Source organism: Bombina bombina, chromosome 8, assembly GCF_027579735.1.
Source record: "Bombina bombina isolate aBomBom1 chromosome 8, aBomBom1.pri, whole genome shotgun sequence".
Taxonomy (NCBI): domain Eukaryota; kingdom Metazoa; phylum Chordata; class Amphibia; order Anura; family Bombinatoridae; genus Bombina; species Bombina bombina.
In genome coordinates, this window is record NC_069506.1 from 134379484 (window position 1) to 134397754 (window position 18271).

At 44.2% G+C, this 18271-nt stretch overlaps 1 protein-coding gene across 1 annotated transcript in view; it reads left to right on the forward strand.

Annotated features, from left to right (window-relative positions):
• Positions 1 to 18271, forward strand: part of TRIM28 (tripartite motif containing 28) — a 253485-nt gene that overhangs the window by 45829 nt on the left and 189385 nt on the right. Inside the window, exons 4-5 of the mRNA XM_053691009.1 lie at positions 11639 to 11697; positions 11836 to 11891. Of these exons, the coding sequence (XP_053546984.1) occupies positions 11639 to 11697; positions 11836 to 11891 (115 nt within the window). The remainder of the gene's footprint in view (positions 1 to 11638; positions 11698 to 11835; positions 11892 to 18271) is intronic.

An 18271-nucleotide genomic window follows, 5' to 3' on the forward strand; every position in this document is an offset into this window, starting at 1 on the left:
TAACTTCAGTTGGGGGAACAGTGTGCAGTCTCTTACTGCTTGAGGTATGACACATTCTAACAAGACGATGTAATGCTGGAAGCTGTCATTTTCCCTATGGGATCCGGTAAGCCATGTTTATTAAGATAGTAAATAAGGGCTTCACAAGGGCTTATTAAGACTGTAGACTTTTTCTGGGCTAAATCGATTCATTATTAACACATATTTAGCCTTGAGGAATCATTTATTCTGGGTATTTTGATATGATTATATCGGCAGGCACTGTTTTAGACACCTTATTCTTTAGGGGCTTTCCCTAATCATAGTCAGAGCCTCATTTTCGCGCCGGTATGGCGCACTTGTTTTTGAGGACAGCATGGCATGCAGCTGCATGTGTGTGGAGCTCTGATACATAGAAAAGTCTTTCTGAAGGCATCATTTGGTATCGTATTCCCCTTTGGGCTTGGTTGGGTCTCAGCAAAGCAGATTCCAGGGACTGTAAAGGGGTTAAATATAAAAACGGCTCCGGTTCTGTTATTTTAAGGGTTAAAGCTTCCAAATTTGGTGTGCAATACTTTTAAGGCTTTAAGACACTGTGGTGAAATTTTGGTGAATTTTGAACAATTCCTTCATACTTTTTCGCAATTGCAGTAATAAAGTGTGTTTAGTTTAAAATTTAAAGTGACAGTAACGGTTTTATTTTAAAACGTTTTTTGTGCTTTGTTATCAAGTTTATGCCTGTTTAACATGTCTGAACTACCAGATAGATTGTGTTCTGACTGTGGGGAAACCAAGGTTCCTTCTCATTTAACTATATGTATTTTATGTCATAAAAAAATTTAGTAAAAATGATGCCCAAGATGATTCCTCAAGTGAGGGGAGTAAGCATGGTACTGCATCATCCCCTCCTTCGTCTACACCAGTCTTGCCCATACAGGAGGCCCCTAGTACATCTAGTGCGCCAATACTCCTTACTATGCAACATTTAACGGCTGTAATGGATAATTCTATCAAAAACATTTTAGCCAATATGCCCACTTATCAGCGAAAGCGCGACTGCTCTGTTTTAGTAAATTCTGTAGAGCATGAGAACGCTGATGATATGGTTTCTGAAGGGCCCCTACACCAGTCTGAGGGGGCCAGGGAGGTTTTGTCTGAGGGAGAAATTTCAGATTCAGGAAACATTTCTCAACAAGCTGAACCTGATGTGATTACTTTTAAATTTAAGTTGGAACATCTCCGCGCTCTGCTTAAGGAGGTGTTATCCAATTTGGATGATTGTGATTATCTGGTCATTCCAGAACCACTATGTAAAATGGAAAAGTTCTTAGAGGCCCCGGGGCCCCCCGAAGCTTTTCCTATATCCAAGCGGGTGGCGTACATTGTTAGTAAAGAATGGGACAGGCCCGGTATACCTTTAGTACCTCCCCCCATATTTATAAAATTGTTTTCCTATAGTCGACCCCAGAAAGGACTGATGGCAGACAGTCCCCAAGGTCGAGGGGGCGGTTTCTACTCTACACAAGCGCGCCACTATACCCATAGAAGATAGTTGTGCTTTCCAAGATCCTATGGATAAAAAATTAGAAGGTCTGCTAAAGATGTTTGTTCAGCAAGGTTCCCTTCTACAACCAATTGCATGCATTGTCCCTGTCACTGCAGCCGCGTGTTTCTAGTTTGATGAGCTAGGAAAGGCGATTATTAGTAATTCTTCTTCTTATGAGGAGATTATGGACAGAATTCGTGCTCTTAAATTGGCTAATTCTTTCACCCTAGACGCCACCTTGCAATTGGCTAGGTTAGCGGCGAAAAAATTCTGGGTTTGCTATTGTGGCGCAGAGCGCTTTGGTTAAAATCTTGGGCAGCGGATGCGTCTTCCAAGAACAAATTGCTTGACATTCCTTTCAAGGGGAAAACACTCTTTGGCCCTGACTTGAAAGAGATTATCTCTGATATCACTGGGGGCAAGGGCCACGCCCTTCCTCAGGATAGGTCTTTTCAAGACCAAAAATAAACCTAAGTTTCGTCCCTTTCGCAGAAACGGATCAGCCCCAAGGGCTACGTCCTCTAAGCAGGAAGGTAATACTTCTCAAGCCAATCCAGCCTGGAGACCTATGCAAGGCTGGAACAAAGGAAAGCAGGCCAGGAAACCTGCCACTGCTACCAAGACAGCATGAAATGCGGGCCCCCGATCCGGGACCGGATCTGGTGGGGGGGCAGACTCTCTCTCTTCGCTCAGGCTTGGGCAAGAGATGTTCTGGATCCTTGGGCGCTAGAAATAGTCTCCCAAGGTTATTCTCTGGAGTTCAAGGGGCTTCCTCCAAGGGGGAGGTTCCACAGGTCTCAGTTGTCTTCAGACCACATAAGAAGACAGGCATTCTTACATTGGGTAGAAGACCTGCTACAAATGGGAGTGATTCATCCTGTTCCATTAGGAGAACAAGGGATGGGGTTCTACTCCAATCTGTTCATAGTTCCCAAAAAAGAGGGAACGTTCAGACCAATCTTAGATCTCAAGATCTTGAACAAGTTTCTCAAGGTTCCATCATTCAAGATGGAAACCATTCGAACACTTCTTCCTTCCATCCAGGAAGGTCAATTCATGACCAAGGTGGATTTCAAGGATGCGTATCTACATATTCCTATCCACAAGGAACATCATCGGTTCCTAAGGTTTGCATTCCTGGACAAGCATTTCCAGTTCGTGGCATTTTCTTTCGGATTAGCCACTGCTCCTAGGATTTTCTCATAGGTACTAGGGTCCCTTCTGGCGGTGCTAAGACCAAGGGGCATTGCTGTAGTACCTTACTTGGACGACATTCTGATTCGAGCGTCGTCCCTTCCTCAAGTAAAGGCTCACACGGACATTGTCCTGGCCTTTCTCAGATCTCACGGATGGAAAGTGAACGTGGAAAAGAGTTCTCTATCTCCGTCAACGAGGGTTCCCTTCTTGGGAACTATAATAGACTCCTTAGAAATGAGGATTTCTCCAACATAGGTGTGTCCGGTCCACGGCGTCATCCTTACTTGTGGGATATTCTCTTCCCCAACAGGAAATGGCAAAGAGCCCAGCAAAGCTGGTCACATGATCCCTCCTAGGCTCCGCCTACCCCAGTCATTCTCTTTGCCGTTGTACAGGCAACATCTCCACGGAGATGGCTTAGAGTTTTTTAGTGTTTAACTGTAGTTTTTCATTATTCAATCAAGAGTTTGTTATTTTCAAATAGTGCTGGTACGTACTATTTACTCAGAAACAGAAAAGAGATGAAGAATTCTGTTTGTATGAGGAAAATGATTTTAGCAACCGTAACTAAAATCCATGGCTGTTCCACACAGGACTGTTGAGAGCAATTAACTTCAGTTGGGGGAACAGTTTGCAGTCTCTTGCTGCTTGAGGTATGACACATTCTAACAAGACGATGTAATGCTGGAAGCTGTCATTTTCCCTATGGGATCCGGTAAGCCATGTTTATTACGATTGTAAATAAGGGCTTCACAAGGGCTTACTTAAACTGTAGACTTTTTTTGGGCTAAATCGATTGATATTAACACTTATTTAGCCTTGAGGAATCATTTATTCTGGGTATTTTGATTTAATAATATCGGCAGGCACTGTTTTAGACACCTTATTCTTTAGGGGCTTTCCCAAAGCATAGGCAGAGTCTCATTTTCGCGCCGGTGTTGCGCACTTGTTTTTGAGAGGCATGGCATGCAGTCGCATGTGAGAGGAGCTCTGATACTTATAAAAGACTTCTGAAGGCGTCATTTGGTATCGTATTCCCCTTTGGGTTTGGTTGGGTCTCAGCAAAGCAGATACCAGGGACTGTAAAGGGGTTTAAAGCTTAAAACGGCTCCGGTTCCGTTATTTTAAGGGTTAAAGCTTCCAAAATTGGTGTGCAATATTTTCAAGGCTTTAAGACGCTGTGGTGAAAATTTGGTGAATTTTGAACAATTCCTTCATGTTTTTTCGCAATTGCAGTAATAAAGTGTGTTCAGTTTAAAATTTAAAGTGACAGTAACGGTTTTATTTTAAAACGTTTTTTGTACTTTCTGATCAAGTTTATGCCTGTTTAACATGTCTGAACTACCAGATAGACTGTGTTCTGAATGTGGGGAAGCCAGAATTCCTATTCATTTAAATAAATGTGATTTATGTGATAATGACAATGATGCCCAAGATGATTCCTCAAGTGAGGGGAGTAAGCATGGTACTGCATCATTCCCTCCTTCGTCTACACGAGTCTTGCCCACTCAGGAGGCCCCTAGTACATCTAGCGCGCCAATACTCCTTACTATGCAACAATTAACGGCTGTAATGGATAATTCTGTCAAAAACATTTTAGCCAAAATGAACCCTTGTCAGCGTAAGCGTGGCTGCTCTGTTTTAGTTACTGAAGAGCATGACGACGCTGATATTAATATCTCTGAAGGGCCCCTAACCCAATCTGAGGGGGCCAGGGAGGTTTTGTCTGAGGGAGAAATTACTGATTTAGGGAACATTTCTCAGCAGGCTGAATCTGATGTGATTACATTTAAATTTAAATTGGAACATCTCCGCATTTTGCTTAAGGAGGTATTATCCACTCTGGATGATTGTGAAAATTTAGTCATCCCAGAGAAACTATGTAAAATGGACAAGTTCCTAGAGGTGCCGGGGCTCCCAGAAGCTTTTCCTATACCCAAGCGGGTGGCGGACATTGTTAATAAAGAATGGGAAAGGCCCGGTATTCCTTTCGTCCCTCCCCCCATATTTAAAAAATTGTTTCCTATGGTCGACCCCAGAAAGGACTTATGGCAGTCAGTCCCCAAGGTCGAGGGAGCGGTTTCTACTTTAAACAAACGCACCACTATTCCCATAGAGGATAGTTGTGCTTTCAAAGATCCTATGGATAAAAAATTAGAAGGTTTGCTTAAAAAGATGTTTGTTCAGCAGGGTTACCTTCTACAACCCATTTCATGCATTGTCCCTGTCACTACAGCCGCATATTTCTGGTTTGATGAACTGCTTAAGGTGCTCGATAGTGACTCTCCTCCTTATGAGGAGATTATGGACAGAATCAATGCTCTCAAATTGGCTAATTCTTTCACTCTAGACGCCTCTTTGCAATTGGCTAAGTTAGCGGCTAAGAACTCTGGGTTTGCTATTGTGGCGCGCAGAGCGCTTTGGTTGAAATCTTGGTCGGCTGATGCGTCTTCCAAGAACAAGCTACTAAACATTCCTTTCAAGGGGAAAACGCTGTTTGGTCCTGACTTGAAAGAGATTATCTCTGATATCACTGGGGGTAAGGGCCACGCCCTTCCTCAGGATCGGCCCTTCAAGGCAAAAAATAGACCTAATTTTCGTCCCTTTCGTAAAAACGGACCAGCCCAAGGTGCTACGTCCTCTAAGCAAGAGGGTAATACTTCTCAGGCCAAGCCAGCTTGGAGACCAATGCAAGGCTGGAACAAGGGAAAGCAGGCCAAGAAACCTGCCACTGCTACCAAGACAGCATGAAATATTGGCCCCCGATCCGGGACCGGATCTGGTGGGGGGCAGACTCTCTCTCTTCGCTCAGGCTTGGGCAAGAGATGTTCTGGATCCTTGGGCGCTAGAAATAGTCTCCCAGGGTTATCTTCTGGAATTCAAGGGACTTCCCCCAAGGGGGAGGTTCCACAAGTCGCAGTTGTCTTCAGACCACATAAAAAGACAGGCGTTCTTACATTGTGTAGAAGACCTGTTAAAAATGGGAGTGATTCATCCTGTTCCATTAAGAGAACAAGGGATGGGGTTCTACTCCAATCTGTTCATAGTTCCCAAAAAAGAGGGAACGTTCAGACCAATCCTAGATCTCAAGATCTTAAACAAATTTCTCAAGGTCCCATCGTTCAAGATGGAAACCATTCGAACTATCCTTCCTTCCATCCAGGAAGGTCAATTTATGACCACGGTGGATTTAAAGGATGCGTATCTACATATTCCTATCCACAAGGAACATCATCGGTTCCTAAGGTTTGCATTCCTGGACAAACATTACCAGTTCGTGGCGCTTCCTTTCGGATTAGCCACTGCTCCAAGGATTTTCACAAAGGTACTAGGGTCCCTTCTAGCGGTGCTAAGACCAAGGGGCATTGCAGTAGTACCTTACCTGGACGACATTCTGATTCAAGCGTCGTCCCTTCCTCAAGCAAAGGCTCACACGGACATTGTCCTGGCCTTTCTCAGATCTCACGGCTGGAAAGTGAACGTGGAAAAGAGTTCTCTATCCCCGTCAACAAGGGCTCCCTTCTTGGGAACAATTATAGACTCCTTAGAAATGAGGATCTTTCTAACAGAGGCCAGAAAAACAAAGCTTCTGGACTCTTGTCGGATACTTCATTCCGTTCCTCTTCCTTCCATAGCTCAGTGCATGGAAGTGATCGGGTTGATGGTGGCGGCGATGGACATAGTTCCTTTTGCGCGCATTCATCTAAGACCATTACAACTGTGCATGCTCAGTCAGTGGAATGGGGACTATACAGACTTGTCTCCGAAGATACAAGTAAATCAGAGGACCAGAGACTCACTCCGTTGGTGGCTGTCCCTGGACAATCTGTCTCAAGGGATGATGTTCCACAGACCAGAGTGGGTCATTGTCACGACCGACGCCAGTCTGATAGGCTGGGGCGCGGTCTGGGGATCCCTGAAAGCTCAGGGTCTTTGGTCTCGGGAAGAATCTCTTCTACCGATAAATATTCTGGAACTGAGAGCGATATTCAATGCGCTCCAGGCCTGGCCCCAGCTTGCGAGGACCAGGTTCATACGGTTTCAATCAGACAACATGACGACTGTTGCGTACATCAACCATCAGGGGGGAACAAGGAGTTCCCTAGCGATGGAAGAAGTAACCAAAATTATTCTTTGGGCGGAGTCTCACTCCTGCCACCTGTCTGCTATCCACATCCCAGGAGTGGAAAATTGGGAGGCGGATTTTCTGAGTCGGCAGACATTGCATCCGGGGGAGTGGGAACTCCATCCGGAAATCTTTGCCCAAGTCACTCACCTGTGGGGCATTCCAGACATGGATCTGATGGCCTCTCGTCAGAACTTCAAAGTTCCTTGCTACGGGGCCAGATCCAGGGATCCCAAGGCGGCTCTAGTGGATGCACTAGTAGCACCTTGGACCTTCAAACTAGCTTATGTGTTCCCGCCATTTCCTCTCATCCCCAGGCTGATAGCCAGGATCAAGCAGGAGAGGGCGTCGGTGATCTTGATAGCTCCTGCGTGGCCACGCAGGACTTGGTACGCAGATCTGGTGAATATGTCATCGGCTCCACCTTGGAAGCTACCTTTGAGACGAGACCTTCTTGTTCAGGGTCCGTTCGAACATCCGAATCTGGTTTCACTCCAGCTGACTGCTTGGAGATTGAACGCTTGATTTTATCACAGCGAGGATTCTCAGATTCTGTGATCGATACTCTTGTTCAGGCCAGAAAGCCTGTGACTAGAAAGATTTACCACAAAATTTGGAAAAAATATATCTGTTGGTGTGAATCTAAAGGATTCCCTTGGGACAAGGTTAAGATTCCTAGGATTCTATCCTTCCTTCAAGAAGGATTGGAAAAAGGATTATCTGCAAGTTCCCTGAAGGGACAGATTTCTGCCTTGTCGGTATTACTTCACAAAAAGCTGGCAGCTGTGCCAGATGTTCAAGCCTTTGTTCAGGCTCTGGTTAGAATCAAGCCTGTTTACAAACCTTTGACTCCTCCTTGGAGTCTCAATTTAGTTCTTTCAGTTCTTCAGGGGGTTCCGTTTGAACCCTTACATTCCGTTGATATTAAGTTATTATCTTGGAAAGTTTTGTTTTTAGTTGCGATTTCTTCTGCTAGAAGAGTCTCAGAATTATCTGCTCTGCAGTGTTCTCCTCCTTATCTGGTGTTCCATGTAGATAAGGTGGTTTTACGTACTAAACCTGGTTTTCTTCCAAAAGTTGTTTCTAACAAAAACATTAACCAGGAGATTATCGTACCTTCTCTGTGTCCAAAACCAGTTTCAAAGAAGGAACGTTTGTTGCACAATTTGGATGTTGTTCGCGCTCTAAAATTCTATTTAGATGCTACAAAGGATTTTAGACAAACATCTTCCTTGTTTGTTGTTTATTCAGGTAAAAGGAGAGGTCAAAAAGCAACTTCTACTTCTCTCTCTTTTTGGATTAAAAGCATCATCAGATTGGCTTACGAGACTGCCGGACGGCAGCCTCCCGAAAGAATCACAGCTCATTCCACTAGGGCTGTGGCTTCCACATGGGCCTTCAAGAACGAGGCTTCTGTTGATCAGATATGTAGGGCAGCGACTTGGTCTTCACTGCACACTTTTACCAAATTTTACAAGTTTGATACTTTTGCTTCTTCTGAGGCTATTTTTGGGAGAAAGGTTTTGCAAGCCGTGGTGCCTTCCATTTAGGTGACCTGATTTGCTCCCTCCCTTCATCCGTGTCCTAAAGCTTTGGTATTGGTTCCCACAAGTAAGGATGACGCCGTGGACCGGACACACCTATGTTGGAGAAAACAGAATTTATGTTTACCTGATAAATTTCTTTCTCCAACGGTGTGTCCGGTCCACGGCCCGCCCTGGTTTTTTTAATCAGGTCTGATATTTTATTTTCTTTAACTACAGTCACCACGGTACCATATGGTTTCTCCTATGCAAATATTCCTCCTTAACGTCGGTCGAATGACTGGGGTAGGCGGAGCCTAGGAGGGATCATGTGACCAGCTTTGCTGGGCTCTTTGCCATTTCCTGTTGGGGAAGAGAATATCCCACAAGTAAGGATGACGCCGTGGACCGGACACACCGTTGGAGAAAGAAATTTATCAGGTAAACATAAATTCTGTTTTTTCTGACAGAAGCCAGAAAAACAAAACTTCTAGACTCTTGTCGGATACTTCATTCCGTTCCTCTTCCTTCCATAGCGCAGTGCATGGAAGTGATAGGTTTGATGGTAGCGGCAATGGACATAGTTCCTTTTGTGCGCATTCATCTAAGACCATTACAACTGTTCATGCTCAGTCTGTGGAATGGGGACTATTCAGACTTGTCTCCGAAGATACAAGTAAATCAGAGGACCAGAGACTCATTCCGTTGGTGGCTGTCCCTGGACAACCTGTCACAAGGGATGACCTTCCGCAGACCAGAGTGGGTCATTGTCACGACCGACGCCAGTCTGATGGGCTGGGGCGCGGTCTGGGGATCCCTGAAAGCTCAGGGTCTTTGGTCTCGGGTAGAATCTCTTCTACCGATAAATATTCTGGAACTGAGAGCGATATTCAATGCTCTCAAAGCTTGGCCTCAGCTAGCGAGGGCCAAGTTCATACATCAACCATCAGGGGGGAACAAGGAGTTCCCTAGCGATGGAAGAAGTGACCAGAATCATTCGATGGGCGGAGTCTCACTCCTGCCACCTGTCTGCTATCCACATCCCAGGAGTGGAAAATTGGGAAGCGGATTTTCTGAGTCGTCAGACATTGCATCCGGGGGAGTGGGAACTCCATCCGGAAATCTTTGCCCAAGTCACTCAACCGTGGGGCATTCCAGACATGGATCTGATGGCCTCTCGTCAGAACTTCAGAGTTCCTTACTACGGGTACAGATCCAGGGATCCCAAGGCGGCTCTAGTGGATGCACTAGTAGCACCTTGGACCTTCAAACTAGCTTATGTGTTCCCGCCGTTTCCTCTCATCCCCCGGCTGGTAGCCAGGATCAATCAGGAGAGGGCGTCGGTGATTTTGATAGCTCCTGCGTGGCCACGCAGGACTTGGTATGCAGATCTGGTGAATATGTCATCGGCTCCACCATGGAAGCTACCTTTGAGAGACCTTCTTGTTCTAGGTCCGTTCGACCCACTCCAGCTGACTGCTTGGAGATTGAACGCTTGATCTTATCAAAGCGAGGGTTCTCAGATTCTGTTATTAATACTCTTGTTCAGGCCTGAAAGCCTGTAACCAGAAAAATTACCACATAATTTGGTATATCTGTTGGTGTGAATCTGCAGGATTCCCTTGGGACAAGGTTAAGATTCCTAAGAGTCTATCCTTCCTTCGAGAAGGATTGGAAAAAGGATTATCTGCAAGTTCCTTGATGGGACAGATTTCTGCCTTGTCTGTGTTACTTCACAAAAAGCTGGCAGCTGTGCCAGATGTTCTAGCCTTTGTTCAGGCTCTGGTTAGAATCAAGCCTGTTTACAAAATTTTGACTCCTCCTTGGAGTCTCAACCTAGTTCTTTCAGTTCTTCAGGGGGTTCCGTTTGAACCCTTACATTCCGTTGATACTAAGTTATTATCTTGGAAAGTTTGTTTTTGGTTGCAATTTCTTCTGCTAGAAGAGTTTCAGAATTATCTGCTCTGCAGTGTTCTTCTCCTTATCTGGTGTTCCATGCAGATAAGGTGGTTTTGCGTACTAAACCTGGTTTTCTTCCAAAAGTTGTTTCTAACAAAAACATTAACCAGGAGATAGTTGTGCCTTCTTTGTGTCCTAATCCAGTTTCAAAGAAGGAACGTTTGTTGCACAACTTGGATGTAGTTCGTGCTCTCAAATTTTACTTAGCAGCTACTAAGGATTTCAGACAAACTTTGTCTTTGTTTGTTGTTTATTCTGGTAAACGGAGAGGTCAAAAAGCAACTTCTACCTCTCTCTCCTTCTGGATTAAAAGCATTATCCGATTGGCTTATGAGACTGCCGGACGGCAGCCTCCTGAAAGAATCACAGCTCACTCCACTAGGGCTGTGGCTTCCACATGGGCCTTCAAGAACGAGGCTTCTGTTGATCAGATATGTAAGGCAGCGACTTGGTCTTCACTGCACACTTTTTCTAAATTTTACAAATTTGATACTTTTGCTTCTTCTGAGGCTATTTTTGGGAGAAAGGTTTTGCAAGCCGTGGTGCCTTCCATTTAGGTGACCTGATTTGCTCCCTCCCTTCATCCGTGTCCTAAAGCTTTGGTATTGGTTCCCACAAGTAAGGATGACGCCGTGGACCGGACACACCTATGTTGGAGAAAACAGAATTTATGTTTACCTGATAAATTACTTTCTCCAACGGTGTGTCCGGTCCACGGCCCGCCCTGGTTTTTTTAATCAGGTCTGATAATTTATTTTCTTTAACTACAGTCACCACGGTAACATATGGTTTCTCCTATGCAAATATTCCTCCTTAACGTCGGTCGAATGACTGGGGTAGGCGGAGCCTAGGAGGGATCATGTGACCAGCTTTGCTGGGCTCTTTGCCATTTCCTGTTGGGGAAGAGAATATCCCACAAGTAAGGATGACGCCGTGGACCGGACACACCGTTGGAGAAAGTAATTTATCAGGTAAACATAAATTCTGTTTTTTTGTTCTTTTTCTTATATACTGCATTTTTGTGACTACAATTTCCTTTTAATTTTAAAGGGGCTTTATAATGTAAAATGTTTTTTTTAACCTGTGATATAATGTATTTACAAATGGCTCATTTTAACTTTGACATTTGAAATGATTTGTTTGCATTTTGAAACACTTCTATGCAAATTCCTAATTCAGTATACATTTTGCATTTACTATAAACAGGCAGTGGCATTTGAATCTGTGCCTGATTTTTAGTGTAAAGACAGCAAATGCATATTTTGCGCAGCTCCAGATATGTTTCACATTTTCTCTAATCAAATACAGAAAACAAATTCTTGCACATGCCAGCTGGAAATATCAATATAGTATTGGCTCTAGAAAAGGTAGGTAAACTGACTAGGGAGCCCATCCTATTAGAATAGTTCAAGCTAATTTTTTATTGCTCCTTTAATGGGACACTACTATAAAAAAAGATGGTCCACAGTACATAATAAAATATATGGGGGTTTTCCCACCACTAGGATGAGGTCAAGAACCCATATCAGATCTTCAAATCCCTACCATCTGTTTTGTCCTTGTAAGAGTTGGTTGAGAATAGAAGTTTCCAGTTAATTTCTTATGACTTTAAATTTGGGAGCTCAGACCAATTTGAGACAGTTTCTGTGAATTATCATTCACAAAGACTGAAGAGAAACTTCATAGCTGATGAATACAGGGACATGGGAATACCCTTATGTGTTCAGGGCATTTCAGTTGCACTGTATCTGGACTTATGCACACCTATTCCCTGTCACTAGCTATTGCTCATACTCAAGTTTGTCTTTCAAGACCATGGTTGGAGAATCGTACCCAAAATCTCATATCCTGCTATACGATTCATAAAACCCTATGTATCAAGTTTCTGACTATACTTTGCAAAATTGAGATTCAGAGGGCGTCTCCTTTGCCATCAGTAACTCGATGCATGGTGGCAGCAATGGGGGGCTTATGGTAGTTGCTTCAGACGCAGTCCCTTTAGCTTCTTCACATTTGAGACCCCTTAATTGGTTTACGCTACCTTAGTTATCAAAGTATTTACATTTGGAACAGATTAACTAAGAAATCTAAAGCAATCGTTTCCTTGGACGGTCTTTCTTTGACCCTTGGGGGTATCCTTCCTTTATCAGTCTTGGTCTATTGTGCTCATGGATGCCAGTTTCTCGGGGTGGGGGGGTGGTCTGGGTTTCTCAAAGTGCAAGGAGCTTTGTCTCTAAAGGTAAGGTTACCAATCAAAATTCTGGAACTTCGAGCAATTCTTTGGGCTCTTCAGCTCTGGCCCCCTATTAAAGGGTGAAAAGTTTATCCATTTGCAGTTTGACAATCACAGTGGTTGCCTACATAAATAAAAGGTGGTACCTGCAGTCCACTGGCCCCACAGGAAGTGTCTCACTCTCAAGCAGAAAATAATCATTGCTCCCTATTGGCAATTCACATACCATGTGAACTGGAAGGTGGATAATCTAATTGGGCACATCAATGAGTGGGCTCAGCATTAGGATATTTTTGAAAGCTTAATGATCAAATGGGGCTTACAGGACATAGATCTGATGGCCTCACGTCACAAGCTTTTGTGGTCTTGTGCAAGATTGAAAGGCTCATGATAGACTCCTTGGTATGTCCATGGGAGTTTCAGCTAGCACACCTTTTTTCTTAGTTTGTTCCAAGAGTCATTACTCTGATCAAACTGGAGCCAAAATCCATAATAACTTCTCCAGCCTGGCCCCGTAGGACATGGTATGTTGATCTAGTTAAGATGTTATCTACTCCATGGATTCTTCCTCTGAAACAAGACCTGGGTTCCCAATGTAGTGTTTTCTCTTGTTAAGTGTAGTCAGTCCACGGGTCATCCATTACTTATGGAATATATCTCTTCCTAACAGGAAGCTGCAAGAGGATCACCCAGCAGAGCTGCTACATAGCTCCTCCCCTCACATGTCATATTCAGTCATTCTCTTGCAGCCTAACTAGATAGGTCGCTGTGAGAGGTCTGTGGTGTTTTTTAACTTAGTTTATTTCTACAATCAAAAGTTTATTTTAAATGGCACCGGAGTGTGCTGTTTATTCTCAGGCAGCATTAGAAGAAGAATCTGCCTGCGTTTTCTATGATCTTAGCAGACGTAACTAAGATCCACTGGCTGTTCTCATCTGAGGAGTGAGGTAACTTCAGAGAAGGGGAATAGCATGCAGGGCCCCCCTGCAAATGAGGTATGTGCAGTAATTATTTTTCTGAGGAATGGAATTGACTGAGAAAATACTGCTGATACCAATGTAAAGTAAGTTCAGCCTTAAATGCAGTGATAGCGACTGGTATTAGGCTGATGAGTGTGTGTACACTGAATGTATTTTTCTAAGGAATGGAATTGACTCTGAAAATACTGTTAATACTGAAATAATGTATGAGCCTTAACTGCAGTAAAAGCGACTGGTAGCAGGCTTATTAATAACAATTCATAACTTTTCAAATGTATGTTTAAAACGTTTACTGGCATGTTAATCAATTTTTGTGAGGTACTTGGTGATAAAACTTATTGGGGCATGATTTTTATCACATGGCCATCTTTGTTTTCTGCATAGAAACAGTTTTCTGAGCTTCCCCACTGTTGTAATATGAGTGGGAGGGGCCTATTTTAGCGCTTTTTTGTTCAGTAAAAATTCAGTCACAATCTGTCTACTTCATCCTCCATGATCCAGATCGTCTCTAGAGAGCTCAGGGGTCTTCAAAATTCATTTTGAGGGAGGTAATCAGTCACAGCAGACCTGTGACAGTGTGTTTTTGACTGTGAGAAAAACGTTAATTATTAAATTGTTAATCCGTTTTTGGGTATTAAGGGGTTAATCATCCATTTGCTGGTGGATGCAATCCTTTGCTAACTTAATACATTTACTGTGAAAAATTGGTTGCTATAACTATTTTGGTTCATTGTTATTTCAACTGTGACAGCTTTTTGTGCTTCTTAAAGGCACAGTAGCGTTTTTTATATTGCTTGTAAATTTATTTAGAAAAGTATTTCAAAGCTTGCTAGTCTCATTGCTAGTCTGTTTAAACATGTCTGACACAGATGAATCTCTTTGTTCACTATGTTTAAAGGCCAATGTGGAGCCCAATAGAAATTTGTGTACTAATTGCATTGATGCTACTTTAAATAAAAGTCAATCTTTACATGTAAAGAAATTATCACCAGACGAGGGGGAAGTTATGCCGACTAACTCTCCTCACGTGTCAGTACCTTCGCCTCCCGCTCAGGAGGTGCGTGATTTTGTGGCGCCAAGTACATCAGGGAGGCCCTTACAAATCACTTTGCAAGACATGGCTACTGTTATGACTGAAGTATTATCTAAATTGCCAGAATTAAGAGGCAAGCGCGATAGCTCTGGGTTAAGGACAGAGCGCGCGGATGAGGTGAGAGCCATGTCAGATACTGCGTCAGTTTGCAGAACGTGAAGACGGAGAGCTTCATTCTGTGGGTGACGGATCTGATCCAGGGAGACTGGATTCAGAGATTTCTAATTTTAAATTTAAGCTTGAGAACCTCCGCATATTGCTAGGGGAGGTATTAGCGGCTCTGAATGATTGTAACACGGTTGCAATTCCAGAAAAATTATGTAGGTTGGATAGATACTATGCGGTACCGGTGTGTACTGACGTGTTTCCTATACCTAAAAGGCTTACAGAGATTATTAGCAAGGAGTGGGATAGACCTGGTGTGCCTTTTTCCCCTCCTCCCATATTTAGGAAAATGTTTCCTATAGACGCCACCACACGAGACTTATGGCAGACGGTCCCTAAGGTGGAGGGAGCAGTTTCTACTTTAGCTAAGCGTACCACTATCCCGGTGGAGGATAGTTGTGCCTTTTCAGATCCAATGGATAAGAAATTAGAGGGTTACCTTAAGATAATGTTTGTTCAACAAGGTTTTATCTTACAGCCCCTTGCATGCATTGCGCCTGTCACTGCTGCGGCTGCATTCTGGTTTGAGTCTCTGGAAGAGGCCATTCGCACAGCTCCATTGGATGAAATTATGAACAAGCTTAAAGCACTTAAGCTAGCTAACGCATTTGTTTCTGATGCCGTCGTACATTTAACCAAACTTACGGCTAAGAACTCCGGATTCGCCATCCAAGCGCGCAGAGCGCTATGGCTTAAATCCTGGTCAGCTGACGTGACTTCTAAATCTAAATTGCTTAATATTCCTTTCAAAGGGCAGACCTTATTCGGGCCCGGCTTGAAAGAAATTATAGCTGACATTACGGGAGGTAAGGGCCATGCTCTACCTCAGGACAGGGCCAAATCAAAGGCCAAACAGTCTAATTTTCGTGCCTTTTGTAACTTCAAGGCAGGAGCAGCATCATCTTCCTCCGCTCCAAAACAGGAAGGAGCTGTTGCTCGTTACAGGCAGGGCTGGAAAGTTAACCAGTCCTGGAACAAGGGCAAGCAGGCCAAGAAACCTGCTGTCCCAAGACAGCATGAAGAGAGGGCCCCCTATCCGGAAACGGATCTAGTGGGGGGCAGACTTTCTCTCTTCGCCCAGGCTTGGGCAAGAGTTGTCCAGGATCCCTGGGCGTTGGAGATCATATCTCAGGGATATCTCCTGGACTTCAAAACTTCTCCTCCACAAGGGAGATTTCATCTTTCAAGGTTATCAGCAAACCAAATAAAGAGGCGTTTCTACACTGTGTACAAGACCTTTTACTAATGGGGGTGATCCACCCAGTTCCGCGGACAGAACACGGACAGGGATTCTATTCAAATCTATTTGTGGTTCTCAAGAAAGAGGGAACCTTCAGACCAATCTTGGACTTAAAAATCCTAAACAAATTCCTAAGAGTTCCATCATTCAAAATGGAAACTATTCGAACCATCCTTCCCATGATCCAAGAGGGTCAGTACATGACCACAGTGGATTTAAAGGATGCCTACCTTCACATACCGATTCACAAGGATCATTATCGGTACCTAAGATTTGCTTTCCTAGACAAGCATTACCAGTTTGTAGCTCTTCCCTTCGGATTAGCTACGGCTCCAAGAATCTTTACAAAAGTTCTGGGCTCACTTCTGGCGGTACTAAGACCGCGAGGTATAGCGGTGACTCAGTATCTAGACGACATTCTGATACAAGCGTCAAGTTTTCAAACTGCCAAGTCTCATACAGAGATAGTTCTGGCATTTCTGAGGTCGCATGGGTGGAAGGTGAACGTGGAAAAGAGTTCTCTATTATCACTTACAAGGGTTCCCTTTCTAGGGACTCTTATAGATTCTGTAGATGAAAATTAACCTGACGGAGGCCAGGTTATCAAAACTTCTAAATGCCTGCCGTGTCCTTCATTCCATTCCACACCCGTCAGTAGCTCAGTGCATGGAAGTAATCTGCTTAATGGTAGCGGCAATGGACATAGTACCATTTGCGCGCCTGCATCTCAGACCGCTGCAATTGTGCATGCTAAGTCAGTGGAACGGGGATTACTCAGATTTGTCCCCCCTACTAAGTCTGGATCAAGAGACCAGAGATTCTCTTCTATGGTGGCTCTCTCGGCCACATCTGTCCAAGGGGATGACCTTTCGCAGGCCAGATTGGACGATTGTAACAGACGCCAGCCTTCTAGGCTGGGGCGCAGTCTGGAACTGCCTGAAAGCTCAGGGATTATGGACTCAGGAGGAGAAACTCCTCCCAATAAATATTCTGGAATTAAGAGCAATATTAAATGCTCTCCTAGCTTGGCCTCAGTTAGCAACTCTGAGGTTCATCAGATTTCAGTCGGACAACATCACTACTGTGATGTTGCATCAACCATCAAGGGGGAACCAGAAGTTCCCTAGCGATGTTGGAAGTCTCAAAGATAATTCGCTGGGCAGAGTCTCACTCTTGCCACCTGTCAGCGATTTACATCCCAGGCGTAGAGAACTGGGAGGCGGATTTTCTAAGTCGCCAGTCTTTTCATCCGGGGGAGTGGGAACTTCATCCGGAGGTCTTTGCTCAACTGATTCTTCGTTGGGGCAAACCAGATCTGGATCTCATGGGGCGTCTCGCCAGAACGCCAAGCTTCCTTGTTACGGATCCAGGTCCAGGGACCTGGGAGCGGTGCTGATAGATGCTCTGACAGCCCCTTGGGTCTTCAACATGGCTTATGTGTTTCCACCATTCCCGATGCTTCCTCGTTTGATTGCCAAGATCAAACAGGAGAGAGCTTCGGTGATTCTGATAGCGCCTGCGTGGCCACGCAGGACCTGGTATGCAGACCTAGTGGGCATGTCGTCCTGTCCACCGTGGTCTCTGCCTCTGAGACAGGACCTTCTAATTCGGGGTCCTTTCAAACATCCAAATCTAATTTCTCTGAGGCTGACTGCATGGAGATTGAACGCTTGATTCTATCAAAGCGTGGCTTCTCGGAGTCGGTTATTGATACCTTAATACAGGCTAGGAAGCCTGTTACCAGAAAAATTTACCATAAGATATGGCGTAAATATTTATATTGGTGCGAATCCAAGAGTTACTCATGGAGTAAGGTTAGGATTCCTAGGATATTGTCTTTTCTACAAGAGGGTTTAGAAAAGGGCTTATCTGCTAGTTCGTTAAAGGGACAGATTTCTGCTCTGTCTGTCTATTCTTCTACACAAACGTCTGGCTGAAGTTCCAGACGTTCAGGCTTTTTGTCGGGCTTTAGCTAGGATTAAGCCTGTGTTTAAGACTGTTGCTCCGCCGTGGAGCTTAAACTTAGTTCTTAATGTTCTTCAAGGCGTTCCATTTGAACCCCTTCATTCCATTGATATCAAGCTGTTATCCTGGAAAGTTTTGTTTTTGATGGCCATTTCCTCGGCTCGAAGAGTCTCTGAGTTATCTGCCTTACATTGTGATTCTCCTTATCTAATCTTTCATTCAGACAAGGTAGTTCTGCGTACTAAACCTGGGTTCTTACCTAAGG